The 12,634-nt window shown below is 38.3% G+C and overlaps 1 protein-coding gene across 12 annotated transcripts in view; it reads left to right on the plus strand.

Moving 5' to 3' along the window:
• The window catches only part of LOC129756473 (inositol 1,4,5-trisphosphate receptor), a 173,833-nt gene that overhangs the window by 113,643 nt on the left and 47,556 nt on the right, over positions 1 to 12,634 (plus strand). For 7 of the 12 annotated variants that reach the window (XM_055753367.1, XM_055753366.1, XM_055753371.1 and 4 more), the window contains exons 9-10: positions 606 to 665; positions 951 to 2,054. In XM_055753367.1, the coding sequence (XP_055609342.1) occupies positions 606 to 665; positions 951 to 2,054 (1,164 nt within the window). The remainder of the gene's footprint in view (positions 1 to 605; positions 666 to 950; positions 2,055 to 12,634) is intronic. The other 5 variants (XM_055753372.1, XM_055753373.1, XM_055753375.1 and 2 more) reach the window with 1 other exon arrangement.

The raw sequence follows: 12,634 nt of genomic DNA on the forward strand, positions 1-12,634 counted from the left end.
GGTTTGAGGTTAAAAATAACTTTATTTTCTATTTTTAATTGTTATAAAAATGTAAACTTTTAAACTTTTCTGTAATTGTGTTGTTTAAAAAATTATTTTTGAATAATCTTTTTGCATGTTGCCTTTCAATGAGAAAGTTTGATTACAGTCTATACCCAACTATGAATGAATTCATGTGGTTTAACACAGAAATTGTAATTGATTATCACTTTGTTTAATTTATTTCAAAGAATGAGTATTGTATTCGGTTTGCTGTAAATCAGATGTGTAAATTTGATTACCGCGCTGATAAAGTGATAAATGATCTTCGAAAAACTGTTTCTTCCCTCTTTATTCGTGTCATTGAGGAAGCATGTTTGTTTCATTTAATTTTCAACTCAATTTTCGTATCAAAAGATTGACAAAATATATGACCAAATCAAACCATATTAAAGGCTTTCGTTCGTTTCGTTATATTTATTTCACGCTGAAACTGCTTTGCTGACTGTGTGCTTAATGTAATGCGCCATCCATCCATCTATATTCATCATCAACTCAACTACACTGAACCACATTGAATGAATCGAACACACAAAAAAAAATCAAAACTTTCAACAACCATTCAGAAAGTCGCCGAATGATTCTGCACTCTTTGACGAAGAGATTCCGCACTCCGACATCCGAAGGTAAGAGATTTGGGGCGGGTAAGGGGATTTCGAGAAGAAAAAGGGACGATGAATAAACTAAAATTTTGGGTAAATACTAAGCTAATTACTTCAGACGGGTGAGTTGTATTGTAAGCAAATTCACGCTTTTGGGATTTAGATGTGAATATGTTCATTATTCAGCTTTACATAGAATAAATCACTTGTATTCAATTTATAGGCATTCAAATTATTCAACAATGCACAAACGCTCATACATGTTTTGTAAATGTTTTGTAATTGCTTTTTTTTAATTCTGTCCTGCAGCCGAAGGTGGAGTGCTGCGAAGTATTGGAGACATGGGTGCCGTCATGACATCCCTAACACTGGGACCCATTTCAACGGCCATCGTCTCGCCAAACATTCAGCATCGAAAATCTGTATCGCAGTACATGAAGGAATACCCTCTAGTTATGGATACGAAGCTTAAGATCATAGAAATTCTGCAGTTTATTCTGGATGTACGCTTGGATTACCGAATCAGTTGTTTGCTCTCGATTTTCAAGAGGGAATTCGATGAAAATGAAAATACAACCAACAATCAACAGACTCCAGCTCCTACAACTCCAAGCTCTACAACTCCAACGATTGTGGCTGCTACGGAAGTTTCCGTTTCCGATTCAACATCAGAAACAACATCTCTCATCTCCACATCGACTGTGGAAACCCTAGTAGATACAAGCATTTCAGAAACGACCCAACCCACAGAACCGCCTAAAGAACCTAAAACACCGGAGCCTAAAGTTGAACCTAAACTGGGTCCAGCCACTACGGAGAACATAAATCTACGCCAAAAAAACATTGATTTGGAATCAATTGGTCACCAGGCCGAGAATATTTTCGGTTGTAACGAGGATACCTACAACCCCCTAGATCTAGACGGGCAAGGAGGCCGCACTTTCCTTCGAGTTCTCCTCCATCTAATTATGCACGAATATCCTGCCTTAGTATCTGGAGCTCTACATTTACTATTTCGACACTTCAGTCAACGCCAGGAAGTGCTGCATGCATTCCGCCAGGTTCAGCTTCTGGTTTCGGACAGTGACGTTGAGTCGTACAAACAAATTAAATCTGATTTGGATGTCCTTAGACAGAGCGTTGAAAAATCCGAACTGTGGGTTTACAAGTCCAAACAATCGGATGAGCTACAAGCCCCGGGGGAGAGTGGAGGAGACGGTGCAGGGGATGGGGGAACTAAAGGCGATAAGAATGATAGTTCGGCGTCGGGATCTGCCAGCAAGCCGGAGCTGATCAAACAGGAGTCTCAGCTGAACTTCGATCAAGGGCCGGAACTGAATCCGGAGCAAGCGCAGGAGTACAAGAAAATTCAACAGATTTTGATCCGAATGAATAAGCTGTGCATCACGCAAGGTATGTTAATTTTAAGATTTTAAATTTTAGTATTAAGAATATGACCTCTCGCTTCTAAATTTAAAATGGTGTCAAACCACCTTACGGGAGTCTTGAAGGACTTTCAAAACGTTTTTTTTAATAAAATATTTATTTTTCTTTCGAAGGCTCGACTGCTCAAAGGCCTAAAGAGCCGAGTAACGTTTATACATCCTTTTAAGGGAAAGTCCCTAAGACCGAACTAATCCGTTCTTGAAGGGGTGTAAAAAAAGTTGTTGTTTTTCTCACATCATTTGGGATTAATAATAGTGTTGTAATACAATTTCAAACTTATTTCTGATGTTTTCGGTTTTTCTAAAATGTCAGTCGACACCACCTTTACCGCTTGGTACATGTTGTCATAGGTGCCTGCTTCCGATTGCCCGATAGTTCAGCGCTCGCACAGAGTGATCCATCATTAAATCTCGGGGATCGAATCCAGAAAAATCGCACAAACGCAAACAAACTATTTTTAGGAAAGGAAACACATATAGGGAAATAATTCAGGAGATAACAACTAAATAACATGGATGACGTTGTTTCGAAGTTAGACACGCAGTTTTGTGAATCATCGTCAATCCATAACCTGTATTGTATTAGAAAAGCTCATACAAATTGGAATCCGATCGTTTTTAAAAAATCATATAACATCTTCATTAATTTTAATGTCTGGTCGGGCCAAAACATCTCGAATTGGGGTTCTTGGCATCTTTCCGTTGTGTTGTAGGCAGGGAATAAAAAAATCGTTATCTTTCGTTAGAACTTGCGATGAAAAAACACCCGTGGAGGAGATTTTCATCCACCAGTGTACTGTACTCATACTCATCATTAACAAATTTGCTCTCGATTAGTTTTGCATTCCGATTCAAACTTATCGGTAAGTGTAACGTTAAGGATAAGTTCTCCCTTCCTCGCAAGTAGTAACAAGAAAAGATCGGTCATTTTTTGCATTCAGATTTATTTGTTTAATTCAATAGATGGTTTCGTTTATTTAACCTCCGATAGTAATTTGCGACCCGTCTAGTGAAAGGGTTTGACTTGGAGGTAACGAAAAATAGTGTCGCGAGATCGCTAGTACAAGCTACTAGAGTTAGTACCGCGATAAATCAGTTGAGCTCCGATTTCTACTTGCGACCCCTCTAGTGAAAGGGTTTGACTTGTAGGTGACGAAAAATAGTATCGCGAGATCGCTAGTACAAGCTACTAGTGTAAGTACCGCGAGAAATCAGTTCAGCCCCGATTTCAACTTTCGACCGGTCAAGTGAAAGGGTTTGACTTATGGGCGATGAAAAAAAGTTTCGCGAGATCGCTAGTACAAGCTACTAGTGTTAGTACCGCGAGAAATTAGTTAAGCTTCGATTTCAACTTTCGACCGGTCAAGTGAAAGAGTTTGACTTGCAGGTGACGAAAAAAAGTGTCGCGAGATCGCTAGTACAAGCTACTAGTGTCAGTACCGCGATCAATCAGATAAGCTCCGAATTCAACTTGCGACCCATCTAGTGAAAGGGTTTTACTTGTAGGTGACTCGCAAATTCGGTAGTACAAGCTACTTTTGTTAGCACCACGAGAAATCAGTTTAGCTCCGATTTCAACTTGCGACCCCTCTCGTGAAAGGGTTTGACTTGTAGGGAAGACAACTAGTGTCGTGAATCCACTAGTACAAGCTACTAGAGTTAAAACCGACAGAAAATAGGTTAGCTCGATTTCAACTTGCGACCCGATTATTAAAAGGGAAGAAATTGATGAGAATTTATTTAAGCAGTTTCTTGATACAAGCTTGTACAACTAAGTACTAGTAGATTATTTCTACCAGTAATGACACTAGTAACTTGGTCAAGCGAACTCACGTTTCAAATTTTCGTCACCTAGAAGTCAAAGTCTTTCACTTGACCGGTTGAAAGTTGAAATCGAAGCTAAACTAACTAGTATAAACTAACTCCGATTACAACGAGAAACTTCTCGCGGTACTAACACTAGTAGCTTGTAGTAGTGAACTCGCGGGACTATTTCTCGTCATTTATAAGTCAAACCCTTCCACTTGACCGGTCGAAAATTGAAATCGGAGCTAAACTAATTTCTCGCGGTACTAACTCTAGTAGCTTGTACTAGCGATCTCGCGACACTTTTTTTTCGTCATCTACAAGTCAAACCCTTTCACTAGAAAGGTCGCAAGTTGAAATCGGAGCTAAACTGATTACTCGCGGTACTTACACTAGTAGCTTGTACTAGCGATCTCGCGACACTATTTTTCGTCACCTACAAGTCAAACCCTTTCACTAGATGGGTCGCAAGTTGAAATCGGAGCTAAACTGATTTATCGCGGTGCTAACACTAGTAGCTTGTACTAGCGACCTCGCGACACTTTTTTTCGTCGCCTATAAGTCAAACCCTTTCACTTGACCGGTCGAAAGTTGAAATCGGAGCTAAACTAATTTCTCGCTGTACTAACACTTGTAGCTTGTACTAGCGAACTCGCGACACTTTTTTTCGTCACCTACATTTCAAACCCTTTCACTAGAGGGGTCGCAAGTCTTAATCGGAGCTAAACTAATTTCTCGCGGTACTTGTGCCGTTAATCATCACTAATTTGTTTTAACTATTACTAGTTACCAGAACCCTCAAACATTTATGAATCACCGCGACGAGCGCCTTCTTCAGACGTTACGCCCGAGAATTTCAAAATTTACCACATATCTATTTAACTATTTCAGTTAGCCTTTTCTGCTGATGTTATAATCGATTCAGTCGGTTTGCTTCAGTGTGAGCATTTTGAAATTTTTTCATCTGTTGGTGGACCGTCGGAGACAAAATAACGTGTAGCGAGTTATCTTTATCGTCAATGGAAACAGATGAGAAGCAATCGCTTTCTCATATTTATCGCTAAGTGTAACACAAGGGATAAATCAGTTATCAGTATCACATCAGTTGGATTTGCTTCCCTGGTTGTAGGTCAACTTAAAATTTCACCCTTGCATCAATATGCTGGGGACATGCCCACACGTAATAGTCTATGTAATCATACGAGTCTCCACAACCACATACATTCGTGTCCGACATGTTAATTCTAAATTGGTGCGCGTTTGAATCTGTAGTGGTTCGACTTAATCCGAGATATCACGCGGATGAAATCCCTGGTCAAATCCAGTCCCCTAAACCAGGGTTTCATTTTGACCTTTGGATGAATTGAATATAGAAGTCTTCCTTTTTCACTTTCATCCCATGATTTCTGCCATTCATTCAGCACCAATTGATCTGCAGATGGGAAGTACTCCTTGGGAGCCATCCATTAATGATGTCACGCGTTAGGGGGCTTCGATTTTTGTGACAATATGTGACATCGGGGGAGGGGGGGTGGTCAGCTTGAGCGTGACATCACTTATCATTACAAAAAAAAGAAAACAACAAAACAATAACAAACAATTTTATCCTAAATTCAATAAAATTATACATGCACCATTCATTTCATGAACAATAACACTCACGTAATCACTTTTGGTCAATTTTATGAGCATCAGAAAGTTCACAACAACACTTCCACTGCAACACTCAGGAAAGTCCGTCCCACTAATATTGTGGTAAAACGTGAAAACGTGACGTAATACAAAAAGGGGGATTACGAAAGTTGTGACAATATGTGACAGAGGGGGGAGGGGGGTCAATTGTTTCCAAATTTTGCATGACTCATTTATGAACGGCCCCTTGTATGCAATAGGACGTTCATAAGTATTACCGTGTTTGGCTCCTTTTTTGCCATTTCATCAGCTAGTTCGTTTCCTGCAATTGAACAATGCGCAGGTATCCATACTATAGAGAACTTGAATGATTTCAACCCTAGTAAAGTAAGTAGATTCCTAATTTTAAGAAAAAAGTACGTTCCATGGCTCTTAAATTGAATGTTTTTAATTGCTTCGATTGAACTGAGGCTGCCAGTGAAGATAAAATAGTGATTTGGAGGCAAGTTTCCAGTAAGCTCTAGAGCCCGGTTAACTGCGGCCAACTCTGCAACATACACTGAAGCTGGTTCTACCAGTTTGTGAAATTCGTTGCACAAGGAATGTACGACACCAAATCTGATACCTCCGTCAATACTGGAGCCATCAGTGTAGAGCGTGTAGATAGAATCGATTTGGCTATATTTAGTATTAAACAGACCGGGTATTACTAACGATTTCAAATGTTCAACTATATCTTTTATTTCATTTCTCATGGAACGGTCAAACGTAACGTTCTCTGTGTTCGTATCATTATTACTAAAATGATCAGGTGGGTCAACTGTTACTATTTCCAAAGTCAAAAAAACATTGTATGCTCTTAGAAACTTAGATTGTTGATTGAGATTAAGCAATACTTCAAAGTTCTCGATGATTTTTTGTTTTTTACACTTGAACAAATCAAAAGTTCAAGGAATCTGCATTTCAGTGGAAGTACCCCTGCCAATACCTCCAAACTATTAACATGCGTTGAATGCATACTACCAAGGGAAATACGAAGGCATCTGTACTGAATTCTCTCTAACTTGTTTATGTGCGTATCAGCAGCATCCTTGAAGCAGAAACTACCATATTCTAAAACTAACAGTCGAAAAATATTCCTATATATTTATGTGAGTAAGCTTGGGTTACAACCTCACCCAAAAGAGAAAGATTAAATAAAGATGGCTTATGTTTCCGAGAAAAGACAACTAATTTGGTTTTCTCCGGAGAAAGTTCTGTTCCCAGATCCATTGACCAATTGGATAGACAATTCAGAGTGTCCTGAAGAGGCTCTTGCACACCATTGGTTCCAATGATTGAAACAACAGCATCGTCTGCTAGTTTCAATAATTTACAAGAACCTCTAAGGCAATCGTCAATACTACTAGTGTAGATGTTGTATAGAAAAGGACCGAGGCATGACCCCTGAGGAACACCCATGTGACTGGTTCGACTTACAACTGATGTTTCATGTCTAAAGTGCATACACTTTTCCGATTGCAAGTTGGTTAAGAAGTTGTGAAGGTTTAGTGAGAGGCCACACCGGTTCAGTTTTTCAGAAAGAACAGATACCACCACATTGTAAAAAGCGCCTTTGATGTCTAAAACAAACCGATACCATTTCCTTTTTGCTTTCGAAAGCTATTTGTGCTTCTGTTGTTGTTGATTGAAATCCTCACCAATTTTCTCATCAGAGGCTCTCAAAATAGGCCTCGCATAGTAATACAAAGCAAGTCTAAGAACTATTATGAATGTTAATTTGAGTATTAAACTAGCTGACTAAGGCCGATGACATAGTGAATACGATGCGATGCGATGCGGTGAATGCGATTCAATGCGGTGAACCACATTTGATGAAAATGTATGTGAATCGCTTAAACCTGACATACTCAACGCGGCGAAGGAGATGTCAATTTGTTCCGCCGCTCGAGTTTGCATAGGCTGCGTCCGTAAATTTTCCGCCAATTCGCATCGCATCGCACTCACTATGTCATCGGCCTAAGTGTTTTTTAGCATATATTATTCCTTTTTTTTTATCTTGGTTCTAGGTAACGCAAGTTTACATAAAAACACCGTTTTGAAATTTTAACAGAACTTTATGTTTGTTACGGCTTATACATTTTTTTTAAACCATCTGCTTTTGCTGACGAAAAGTAAAAATCACTAATGAAAATTCAGCAGAGAATCCAAAATTATCCTTTCCAGTACTATAATTGAATGGAAATCTAATTTTAAAGTTACCGTTTGATAAGAAAAATATAAGGGCATGGCGATCACTTTCAGGTTACACTTGGTTTCGGCATATTATTAAAGTAAAAATTTTGTTCTATAATTGATGTTTAGCTAAAGTGGGATGTAAATTTGATAAACTCGATAAGGCAATAGAACCATTATTCATATGAAAACCCAAAAATTTCATGCGAAAATAAATGAGAATAGTGTTCTAAAAGAAGGTGTTCCTATGAAAAATGTTCGAAAAAACACATAGCTTTTCCAAAACTAAAAATACCCATTTTGCCTGGCGACCTTTGCAGTTAGGTACAAGTGATATCATTTATTTGGCTAACAAGATGGAGAAGGATTGAAGATTATACTGATGATATGACAAACCGTGTATCTGATTGCACTTCAAATCTTGCATCTGGTGACAAGTTGAACAAGAATTATATTCCAACGGTGTATATTTTTGCTTGAAAAGTTAGCATCTCAGGAGACAAGAGCATTGTCAATTGAGATTGATTTTTAGAAACTTCTACGGGGAAAGAAACGAAAACACTAGCTGCCGGCGTGCGGTTGCTGTGCAATAATAGCAATAGCAGAAAAACCTCACGCATTCGATCCAGGCACAAACGAGGAGACTCGGGTTTGCTGTGCCTTTTGAATTCGGTTCCCTCAAGAATGTAACAGGAGATGAGTGAGAGACATTCGTTTGGTTTTTTGGATTCGCTCCCTCGAATGTATATTGCTTCGTGAAGGCGGGCCATGTTGAGAGCGTATGCATCATCGGTTTTGTCGTTTTCGCTGCCTCAAAGCAACCTTTGCTTACGAGTAAAGCGTTGAGCGAGAGAAGGTTGATCAATTCATTCTCAACCAAATACAACAACTTGTTAATAGACCGAGACAATCAAGAGTGCCTTTGCCTCTGCGGAAACTGAATTGGGTGGCAGAAAACAATTTATTGCTTTCTGCCCAGTAATATAAATAGGCCTGTACGAGTTATGATCTGAAGCAAGTTTACCAGGTCTCTGGATCAAAGGTGCAAATGAACCTTCAGCGCAAACGTCGTCGAGAAAAAGTCGCAAGCTGATTATTTCTCGAAAAGGTTAAGATCAGCTACGACGCCTAACTTGTGGTTGAAAAAAATGAACGCATCGCAACGACGCTGTGGCACGATTGGTTCAAATGACTGTATCTCTTAAGTTCATTCCGATGCTTTGCGAACTGTTCGCCTACTGATTTTAAGGCGACGTCAACCGAAGGATCCGTTCGTTTGAGTATATCGGGGATAAGTTCAAGCGACCGTATCGAGATAGAGTCGTTTGAATATTCAACTGAATATTCACTTTTGAATATTCAACTGAATGTTCAGTTTTGAATATTCAATTGAATGTTCAGTTTTGAACATTCAATTGAATGTTCGTCTGATGCGTTCGGCAGCCTTAGGCAAAAAGCCGAGCCTTGTTAGGATGGGATGGATTATTGATATGGGATGGATGGGATGGATTGCTTGCGTGTGGTGTTCGTTCGTCGCTCGAAGATAGAGGGTGTCGGGTGTCTTGTAGCGCGCGGATGACTAGGTAAAGAGAATAAGGCGCAGTTACAGTTTCATTTAACGGTCCAATTTTACTGAATAAAATGCAAACCGCCCAACTACGGTTGGGCTTGGCTTGTAAGGCTTGTAAGAGATTGTTTATTCCTTTTCATTCCAATTCGCGGATATTGGTGGTTTGCTTTAGTTCTGAACCTAAAACTAAAGCAAACCATCAATATTCGCGAAATTTAATTTCAGAATCAGTATTCGTGGATGTAAAAAGTTTGAAAAATCTGTTTTCAGATTTCAGAGTTTAGATTTCAAATTTCGATTTTAGATTCAGATTTCAGATTCAGATTTCAGATTCAGATTTCAGATTCAGATTTCAGATTCAGATTTCAGATTCAGATTTCAGATTCAGATTTCAGATTCAGATTTCAGATTCAGATTTCAGATTCAGATTTCAGATTCAGATTTCAGATTCAGATTTCAGATTCAGATTTCAGATTCAGATTTCAGATTCAGATTTCAGATTCAGATTTCAGATTCAGATTTCAGATTCAGATTTCAGATTCAGATTTCAGATTCAGATTTCAGACTCAGATTTCAGATTCAGATTTCAGATTCAGATTTCAGATTCAGATTTCAGATTCAGATTTCAGATTCAGATTTCAGATTCAGATTTCAGATTCAGATTTCAGATTCAGATTTCAGATTCAGATTTCAGATTCAGATTTCAGATTCAGATTTCAGATTCAGATTTCAGATTCAGATTTCAGATTCAGATTTCAGATTCAGATTTCAGATTCAGATTTCAGATTCTTTATGAATGGAACGACTGTTTTGGTTGATTTTTTTAGGGATTTTTAACGGCTAACAGTCTCGGATTTTTAAGTAAAAACGACTGTTTTTTACTCCAACGTTTCGATCCTTATTGGATCTTCATCAGGGGCTATAATTTATTGCTAATTTAGTGATTAATTAAAAGATTTCAGATTCAGATTTCAGATTCAGATTTCAGATTCAGATTTCAGATTCAGATTTCAGATTCAGATTTCAGATTCAGATTTCAGATTCAGATTTCAGATTCAGATTTCAGATTCAGATTTCAGATTCAGATTCAGATTTCAGATTCAGATTTCAGATTCAGATTTCAGATTCAGATTTCAGATTCAGATTTCAGATTTCAGATTCAGATTTCAGATTCAGATTTTAGTTTCAGATTTTAGATTCAGATTTCAGATTCAGATTTCCGATTCAGATTTCAGATTCAGATTTAGATTTCAGATTCAGATTTCCGATTCAGATTTTAGATTCAGATTTCAGATTCAGAATTATTTTTAGTCAATTTCCGACAGTTTGTATTCATTTTTAAATTGTTTTCATCATGTTTTGGATGCATTTTGAACTTTTCATGTTTTGTGCACATGTGCCAAAATCGGATGTTGCCAAAATCGAATGTTGCCAAAAATGAACGGGGTCTGTATGAGTAAATAACTTTGTGGCAAAGGGGTCTGCACTTATACCACTTTGGCTCCAAACAAAAAGAAATTTTCATTTAGCAGGGCCTCAAATATTAATCTGAAATCTAAACCCAAAATCTTAACCTTAATTCTAAAACTGAATACTAAATATTAAACCTGAATCTGATATCTGAATCAAGATCTGAAATTTGAAATCTAAATCAAAATATGAATCTGAAATCTGAATCTGAAATCTGAATCTGAAATCTGAATCTGAAATCTGAATCTGAAATCTGAATCTGAAATCTGAATCTGAAATCTGAATCTGAAATCTGAATCTGAAATCTGAATCTGAAATCTGAATCTGAAATCTGAATCTGAAATCTGAATCTGAAATCTGAATCTGAAATCTGAAATCTGAATCTGAAATCTGAATCTAAAATCGGAATCTGAAATCTAAACTCTGAAATCTGAAAACAGATTTTTCAAACTTTTTACATCCACGAATACTGATCCTGAAATTAAATTTCGCGGATATTGATGGTTTGCTTTAGTTTTTGGTTCAGAACTAAAGCAAACCACCAATATCCGCGAATTGGAATGAAAAGGAATAAACAATCTCTTACAAGCCTTACAAGCCAAGCCCAACCGTAGTTGGGCGGTTTGCATTTTATTCAGTAAAATTGGACCGTTAAATGAAACTGTAACTGCGCCTTATTCTCTTTACCTAGTCATCCGCGCGCTACAAGACACCTGACACCCTCTATCTTCAAGCGACGACCGAACATCACCCGCAAGCAATGCACTATATCAATAATCCATCCCATCCTAACAAGGCTTGGCTTCTTGCCTAAGGCTGCCGAACGCATCAGACGAACATTCAATTGAATGTTCAAAACTGAACATTCAATTGAATATTCAAAACTGAACATTCAGTTGAATATTCAAAAGTGAACATTCAGTTGAATATTCAAACGACGCTATCTCGATACGGTCGCTTGAGCTTATCCCCGATATATTCAAACGAACGGATCCTTCGGTTGACGTCGCCTTAAAATCAGTAGGCGAACTGTTCGCAAAGCATCGGAATGAACTTAAGAGATACAGTCATTTGAACCAATCGTGCCACAGCGTCGTTGCGATGCGTTCATTTGCAATCAAAAGTCGGCGTGCTATGTTCGCAAGCCGACGCTACCGAAGATGGAGTTAGTTTGATGTGGTCGGGAAAAAGTCAAACGTTGCTTGCAAAATGATGCGATGCTTTGCACCTCTGCTCTGGATAGCGATCATTTTAACTTGTCTCCGCTCGGTAGGAATAAGATTCTGTTCAAATAGCCAGTTAAATAATTTGAGAACTCGTCTCTTGGCAATACCTGGCAAATTTTTCAATAAATTGAATTTAATGCCATCTAATCCCGGAGAGGTATTATTGGATGAGAGCAATGCGATAGAGAATTCAATCAATGAAAACTCAGGATCTCTCACGTTATCAACAGAGTCAAACAACCGTATTTTGGTTTAACTGAATCTGGGCAAACCTTTTTGACAAAGTGGTTTATCCATCTTTCCAAACGTCCAACAATATTGTTTTGAGGTGGAACGTGATTTCGCAAGTTTCTCGCCGGTCTCCAAAGGGTAATCATAGTTGTATATTTCGTCAAACCATCAACGAAATGCCTCCAATAGCCCTGTTTTTTATTAGCACATAAACGTTTGAGTCTACGCTCTAACGCTTGATAACGATTGAAATCAATTAAGGATCCATGTTTGCGAAATATTCTCAATGCTTCAGTTTTGGATTTGTAGAGCTCTGTACATTCAATATCCCACCACGGAGCTGATGGCCTTCTTTTGATTGTGGAAATCTATGGTTTA

The sequence above is a fragment of the Uranotaenia lowii genome, chromosome 3 (genome assembly GCF_029784155.1).
Source record: "Uranotaenia lowii strain MFRU-FL chromosome 3, ASM2978415v1, whole genome shotgun sequence".
In the NCBI taxonomy this organism is placed as follows: Eukaryota; Metazoa; Arthropoda; class Insecta; order Diptera; family Culicidae; genus Uranotaenia; species Uranotaenia lowii.